Source organism: Dendroctonus ponderosae, unplaced genomic scaffold (assembly GCF_020466585.1).
Source record: "Dendroctonus ponderosae isolate FM_Combo_2020 unplaced genomic scaffold, Dpon_F_20191213v2 Dpon_F_20191213_8, whole genome shotgun sequence".
In the NCBI taxonomy this organism is placed as follows: Eukaryota; Metazoa; Arthropoda; class Insecta; order Coleoptera; family Curculionidae; genus Dendroctonus; species Dendroctonus ponderosae.
The window spans coordinates 5,569,144-5,576,255 of NW_026019016.1; the positions used below are offsets into that span (position 1 = coordinate 5,569,144).

Genomic DNA, 7,112 nt, shown 5'->3' on the forward strand with positions numbered 1-7,112 from the left:
AAGAACTGTGACTTGCTACATTAACATGATACAACTCCTCAAAGAGCATATTTTTACAACTGAACTGTGCCAGATTTAGATTTCCGTTGCAAAACTTTGGTGGAAGGAAAAGAACCAACAACTACTAATATAAATAGACACCGCAATCATTCGTAAATCCCAGGGTCAGGCGCGGCAAGAACAACTGTTAAAAATGGCCGCCGTTTGTTGTGGTGGACTGTCATATGCGTAAAAATTATGAGAAATTTACTAACTTTATAATTTTACTTTGGCGACTATTTTACTTATATACTTTACAGGCTTGGAAACATTGACTTTGATTTAACCATAAATATATGAGTTTAAAACGCATTAAACTTTCATGAACTGGTTTTGCAGGAATTTTGAATTTAAATTTTCAATTACTGATAATATATTTTTATGATGATAAATTATGTTATACATACATAGAAATGCATAAAACTTTCTACCAAGAAGCAAACGCAACCACTCACTCCAAATGGTAAATGTAAACTTGAAAATGTATGAATGAAAATCAGCGCTTACCTGTAAAGGTTGAATTGTCAGTCCCTGGTACTATATGGCCTGGGTCATTTATATTACAGATGTAACAAACTCTTCCCATGATAAACTTGATTCATAATAAGTTTATCGCACCCACAAACCGCTCTAAACTTGGAGAAATCAAAATATTTTATAACTTACCGGCCCTTCAACTGACATTCGCAGTAAAGCGCAATGTTGTCGGGTCTTTGGTTCCGTATTTAGATGGACTTTATAACGCGTAACGACTTAATTATGAAAAACTAATGACTGCCAGATATAGAAATGTAAAACTATTGTTTGTTTGTTATATAATTACGGCTCAACACTATAATAATGAATATTTAACACCCATATTTACATTGTTGTTGTTTTTACAGTAAACAAGTAGGCACGTTTGGCATCGTCGCCTCTAGTTGTTGGGGATGTTATTTTTTAAGGGAACTATTTATATAGATTTATATTAGTAGTCGTTGATAAGAACAAATCAGCATCAGGAACATCAATTTATTTAAATCTAACAATCAGCCACTCCTTACCCTATTTGGCGCCAATTTTTGGATTACTGACTAAATAAACAATCACTACTACATTGAATATAAAAGTCCCGACTCAGTCAGACTGAAATATTGAGCTGGCCAGCGAGCGCCCATTGTAGTTCTTCAAGACGCCCATTGGCAAAATGAAATTTTTCACTAATCGACCGAAGATTCCGATGTGGGCGCAAAACAGCGACACACTCTGTATCCAGATGTACAAAAATGTGTCCTCGCCCCGAAATTCCAGCAAATAGGCTGGAACTAGCCAGGCGCCTTGAGCAGCAAACCAGATCACTGTCATAGCCACCACTTCTGCTTTGCTGAGCTTTATTTGCCAAATGCACAACGGCAGAACGCCCATAATCCACACAAAGTACTGCGAAGTGATCACTTTGTTGAAAATGACGAAAACTATGGTCTGCGCCAACACGCCAAAGTTCAGGGAGAACTTATTCAGGCCGTAACGGAAGGAAAAGTTCAAAATTAGCACAATGGGAGGCAGGTTGATCAGGATGGGTTGCCAGAAATTGCCGGTAAACCACATGGGCATGGTGACGAAGGCCGTGAGATACTGCAAGTAGAAATACAAGGAAAAGTTGTGCTTAAAGTCCACCCTAACCAGGTGATAGATGAGGGATTCGTAAAGGAACTTGTAGCCATACATGTAGTAGAAAACTCCGGTTAGACTAAGCAGAGAACATGCGGCGCCCATCACAAGCATCAGCTGCTGGGTATTCGGCCAGAGGTACCACCAGAAGCTAGTGGCAAAAATCTTCAAGCTTTCCGGGTTTCTCCGGCAAACTTCCCCACTGTCTACCCGCTTAGCGAGCTTGTTCTTCTTGGTTTTCTTCTCGCTCTTAATGGCCTTGTACTGAGGAAAGCTAGGAAGCTCAAACTCATAAGCAAAGCCACTGTAATACATGAAAAACAGCAGGCTGTAGATAACAGGGTAAATCCTGAAATGGACAGAAAAACCGTGCAACAACCCAACTAAAAAGGGATGCCAGTTGGATTGAATCCCATAAAGGGTGAGCACTACCAAAAGACATGCTATAGAGTCCGAGTTACCTCTCGTGGAAATTGCCATAGTCAACGGGTTATACAGCCAAAAGAGCATGGCTCTGTGCGCCCAATAAATTGCAGTTTGAACCTTTACATTGTACTTGCTTGGCATGCCTTTCCTTTTCCTGGTCTTGATTGGTTTTTTCTCTTCAATGGCATCCAATGGCGCTTTTTCCGAAGCGTAGCTCTCATACTTGGACATCCATTCAAAGACGTTCAAATAAACGAGGCGCCGGATAAAATAGGCCACCACCAAATCCACTTCGCAGAAAATGATTTTGCCAAACATTGGATGAAAAAACACGTTGGGCGTTAGCAAAATCGCAATCAACGGCGAATAGCGAAATGTGTGCCGGTCATATGGAGAGCCCCCCTGGACTACATGTCTGGCAGCGTCGGTGAAAACTTTATAATCAACGTCTGTGTACGGTACCTCGTAATGCTGGTCGTGAAAGGCCCCATAAACAACTAGACACAGCCTGATCATTGAGGAGACTATTATATGTGTCACCATGTCGGCTTTGAACCATTTCTCTAGAACACAAAGCGGCTTTGATGCCAGTTCCTGAATATTTTTGAGCATTTTTATCTACTAAAGCACTTGCTACTAAATCCTGGTTTTCAATTTGGCCGCACTCATCTGCAAGCAGGTTTTAAAGCCTTGAAACTCAGTCACACAGTTGTCTTTCATCAGATTGTCCTGTTTTAACACACACGTGGCGTAGACACTGGCCTCTTTTCCACACTTGCCAAATATTAAAGGATACTGTTTGAACCTTTGCTTGGCTTTACTTACTGATTCCATCTTCACTGTTTCTTTGCAGATTCTGCTTCTTTCTTCGCAGCCTCTGCGATTTTATTCGCAGCTTCTGCCTCTTTCTTTGCAGCCTCTGCCTGCTTCTTCTCCTCTGCTAGTTTTTCCTGTTTGAGTTTGCGATCTCTTAGGACCTTTTCGCGCAGATCTTCAATTTCCTCTGAAGAGTAGCTAAACGAGTCGTAAATCGGCCGCGAAAACAATATTCCAAGTCCAAGCACCGAAAGAACGGCATTAATCAACATATAATGTCTCTGAGTGAACGTCTGCTTTTTTATATTGTATCTATTTTGATTCATTCTTCTCTGAAGGCTTCTGGGCAATGTCAATTCCCTCACATACGAAACTTTTGTCTTTCCACTGCCGGCAGCATTCACGCATCGATTCTATAGCATGCTGGCAGGCCGATTCCTGATAGTTGTTCTCTGTAAAGATAAACGTTATGTAATATAATAATGAACTAAAAACGTGCATTAGATCAATTGAGGTTAGAAACTTAGGGCGTACCATTGAGGCAGGCTTGAATGCGACAGGCAAATACCTTACAGGGGTCTTTAACTGGCATTAGTGGTCATCAGGCCTCCTTGGTGAGGGGAATTCGATGTAATGAGGAAATTTGCAATTACTGATCTATAGGAAAGAACACTCAAAACAAATACTATGACAACTGGAGAAACATTGACAGCCCATGTTGCTACTTATCTAAGCACCTCATAAAAATTAACCTTACTTGATGCAAAATTTTCTGCAAAACTAATTGCTGGCAGTCTCAGCTAACTTACGTAGCAGCTTCGTTCGTAAACTGTAGTCCATATGGTTTTAAATTATAAGAAAACTCAAAGGAATATCGGGCAGTGGCAACGTTCTAACGCCCTTGACTGTCAGATTGCATGTGTTTGTTATGCATTGCGCTTTGGTCAAATTTAAAGGTTAGATCTAGAGAGACTTTTAAATTTCCCTGAAAAATGTCTTTAAAATTATGCTGTGCCCTCCCAGTTGCCCTCAATTGCATCAGGCATGCCAGGTTAATGTTTCTGACCCCTGAAACCGCCCTATTAACCAAGGGCTACTTCAAGCCCGCAACTGTTGCTCAATGTAGCTGGTTTTCAACAAATTCCAACAAAACCACTTGCAAGCAGAAAAATCCCATTAAACGAGTATATTCCGGCATTCTGGCACCCCACATGAAGGCCGTCAAGGTAAGCTTCGTGATGACAATCCAGACTTCCTGCTTATTTGCGCGTTTTCAGGTGTTTTCGCTATCGACTAGTATTGTGGGGCTTTTCATGCAGCCCATTCTTTATAAGGAGATCGTGGTCACGGGTAGCGTACCCATCATACTAGCCGCATACTCCTTTATTGGATTCTTCACAGTGGTCACGCCGTTTTTGCTGCACATGGTTAGCAGGAAATACATAACTGAACTGAGCTACAACGAGGATACTCAGACTTATACGGCGAAAACACTGAACTTTTTCTGCATAGTTAAACAAGTACGAATAGATGACTTGATCTAGAGGGGCCCCCATCTTACAAATAGTAATTTTCAGTTGGAATTCAAGCCGGACGATGTCTACGTTCCAGACGTGCCAGGCATGTTCGTCACTTTCCACGTCAAAGGAAAGCCAATGTTTGTCGACCCCAAATCGTTCCAATACCCGGAACATTACGCCAAGCTGATGGGATACGACAAACCTCTGGATTTCAAACTGTTCGAGAAAGTACCAGCGAACAGTTCCAGCTCAAATAAATAGAACTGCGCCTTTGTTTCGCGAGTGTTCTGTGATGGTATTTATTTTTAATTTCCTGTTGGTATCGACTGCATATTAAGTTGTGTGAATAGAGAATTAATAGTTTGTTTCTGCCTTTTATTTGCATCCAAAGTAGCAACTCAGGGCTAATCTGGACAAAGGATGAGTAATAGTCTAGGAAAGTTATATGTATGTTAAAGGTGGGCCAGCGCTGGTTGTCGCAAAATTTACTGTTTTTTCAACGGTTATTCTAAAATTATATCGACGTCAGCGTTTTTTCAGAAGCCCAAAGTTTGAGGCAAAATGCCCGAATAAAATTTTATTTAGAGGCTCTCTCACTTGCCCTGTATAACAACTAAAACTCCCACTTGCACTTTATAAGGGTTTAATGTATACACTTTCCTGACTGTGTTTCAATTCCAAATCAAATTTATTCCTGGGTTTCAGTCATTTATTGTCTCTATTTATTAATTTTTTTGCATGGCAAGGCTTAAAGCAGCAACAACGCTACACATAAAAACTGATGATGGTGGAAAAATACACCGAAACGTATTTTCATTAATAAATAGAGACAATAAATGACTGAAACCCAGGAATAAATTTGATAAGGGTTTAATGAAAACCCTTATAGGTAACAAGATTTTCATCCACAAATACGGATTAAACTGATTGAATTCCCTGATTTTATCTAATTCAATTAAACTGCATGAAGGCCATAAAAGTCCCAATGCACGGAATGACCGCTCCAGTCTTCCCATAGTGTTTAGGCTAGAAAATGAGTGTTTTCAACTGGACTAGAGACCCATATTACGACGCTCGGTAAGACATCTTTCCTCTTTTAAGCTATTAATTGCTTCATCGGTGGTGAACAGAATAAAAGATGCTTCTGGCATTCCGCACACTTTGGGCTGGAACCTGGGGCCGGAAGATCTGTCCCATATCCCTGACCATTGGCTGATTTATCCGGAGCCCGACAAGAGCTTGCATATGCTGTTAGGAATGATCTACGTGTTCTTTTTCGTGGCTTCAATGATCGGCAATGGGTTGGTGTTGTGGATTTTTACCACGTAAGACTGGGCGGGGAGTGGAAGTTGCAAACTGAACAAACCAGGCATTTCAGGGCAAAGTCCTTAAGAACTGCCTCCAACATGTTCGTGGTAAATTTGGCCTTTTGCGACTTTATGATGATGCTGAAAGCGCCGATTTTCCTTTACAATTCCTTCCACTTCGGGTTCGCCACAGGCCACACGGGGTGCCAAGTCTTTGCCGGCATGGGCACCCTTTCAGGAATAGGGGCTGGAATGACGAACGCTGCTATTGCATACGACCGGTACAGCACCATAACGAAGCCATTCGATGGCAAAATTACACGAACCAAGGCCATGCTAATTGTTCTTCTCATTTGGTTCTACACTGTCCCATGGGTGGTGATGCCCATTCTGGAGATCTGGGGAAGATATGTGCCCGGTAAGCCCTTAAATCTGGTCACCTCCCGTTAGCAACGCGGCGCTTTTTAGAGGGATTTCTTACTGCCTGCTCTTTTGACTACCTTACCAGAACATTCGACAATCGCCTGTTTATCGGGGCGATTTTCACTTTTTCCTATGTGATTCCCATGCTGATGATCATCTACTTCTACAGCCAGATCGTCAGCAAGGTCTTCAGTCATGAGAAGGCCTTAAGGGAACAGGTAGGTATGATAGAAGCCTAATATTCGGTGCGTAAACCAAGGAATTTAGGCGAAAAAAATGAACGTGGAATCCCTAAGAGCCAACCAACAACACAACTCCGAATCTGCAGAATTGCGAATAGCCAAGGCCGCAATCACCGTCTGCTTCCTATTCGTTGTTTCCTGGACTCCCTACGCGGTGCTCGCTCTAATTGGGGCCTTCGGCGACCAATCTTTGCTTACCCCCGCAGTCTCAATGATTCCGGCCTTGAATTGCAAATTGGTGGCCTGCATCGACCCCTACATCTACGCTATCAGTCACCCGAAGTTCCGGTAGGTTCATAGTGAATATTTCCGTGGTTCTTCACCCGGATTTTCAGGATCGAACTTCAAAAGCGACTGCCGTGGTTGGCCATTCACGAGAAGGATGGCGCTGAGACACAGTCGGTGGCCACTGAGCAACAAGCCGCCGCATAAATCAACCTTAAGGATTTTTTGAAAATGTAGAAAATTCCGGGAGCAAACTTCAGTAGAATAATGTCCAATATTGGATGGATGGGAAAGCAAGTAAAATCTTTTTTGAGGCAAACGCTCATCAATCCTCAAGATGAATTGTACCTACCTATAAAGGGTTATTCTCGCTATACGGCACGGACGTTTGCGGCTAGCCCGTTTGTTTTTTGCAAAGTATTATTTGATGAATCGACAGACGCCTATCGGGTGCACATTTTAAA

The 7,112-nt window shown here is 42.0% G+C and overlaps 3 protein-coding genes across 5 annotated transcripts; 2 read left to right on the top strand and 1 right to left on the bottom strand.

Annotated features, from left to right (window-relative positions):
- Positions 1-1,036: 1,036 nt before the first annotated feature.
- LOC109534393 (NADH dehydrogenase [ubiquinone] 1 alpha subcomplex assembly factor 8) lies at positions 1,037-3,657 on the bottom strand. 3 transcript variants are annotated; one of them, XM_019900060.2, is made up of 2 exons: positions 3,466-3,657; positions 1,037-3,383 (listed from the first exon to the last, which is right to left on the bottom strand). In XM_019900060.2, exon 2 carries the CDS (start codon positions 2,725-2,727, stop codon positions 1,156-1,158), a length of 1,572 nt encoding a protein of 523 aa, XP_019755619.2. In that variant the 5' UTR covers positions 2,728-3,383; positions 3,466-3,657; the 3' UTR covers positions 1,037-1,155. The 3 variants fall into 3 exon arrangements, with proteins under 3 accessions (XP_019755619.2, XP_019755620.2, XP_019755621.1); XM_019900061.2 differs by having other exon boundaries at positions 3,505-3,636; XM_019900062.2 differs by having other exon boundaries at positions 2,301-3,383; positions 3,466-3,655.
- Positions 3,658-3,671: 14 nt separating this feature from the next.
- On the top strand, positions 3,672-4,814 carry LOC109534394 (transmembrane protein 70 homolog, mitochondrial). The gene is made up of 3 exons (XM_019900063.2): positions 3,672-4,157; positions 4,209-4,451; positions 4,509-4,814. The coding sequence occupies exons 1-3, from the start codon at positions 3,924-3,926 to the stop codon at positions 4,710-4,712; spliced, it is 681 nt and encodes a 226-aa protein (XP_019755622.1). The 5' UTR covers positions 3,672-3,923; the 3' UTR covers positions 4,713-4,814.
- Positions 4,815-5,446: 632 nt separating this feature from the next.
- On the top strand, positions 5,447-7,082 carry LOC109534366 (opsin, ultraviolet-sensitive). The gene is made up of 6 exons (XM_019900023.2): positions 5,447-5,528; positions 5,582-5,776; positions 5,830-6,176; positions 6,227-6,399; positions 6,449-6,711; positions 6,759-7,082. The coding sequence occupies exons 1-6, from the start codon at positions 5,485-5,487 to the stop codon at positions 6,853-6,855; spliced, it is 1,119 nt and encodes a 372-aa protein (XP_019755582.2). The 5' UTR covers positions 5,447-5,484; the 3' UTR covers positions 6,856-7,082.
- The last annotated feature ends 30 nt before the right edge of the window (positions 7,083-7,112 follow it).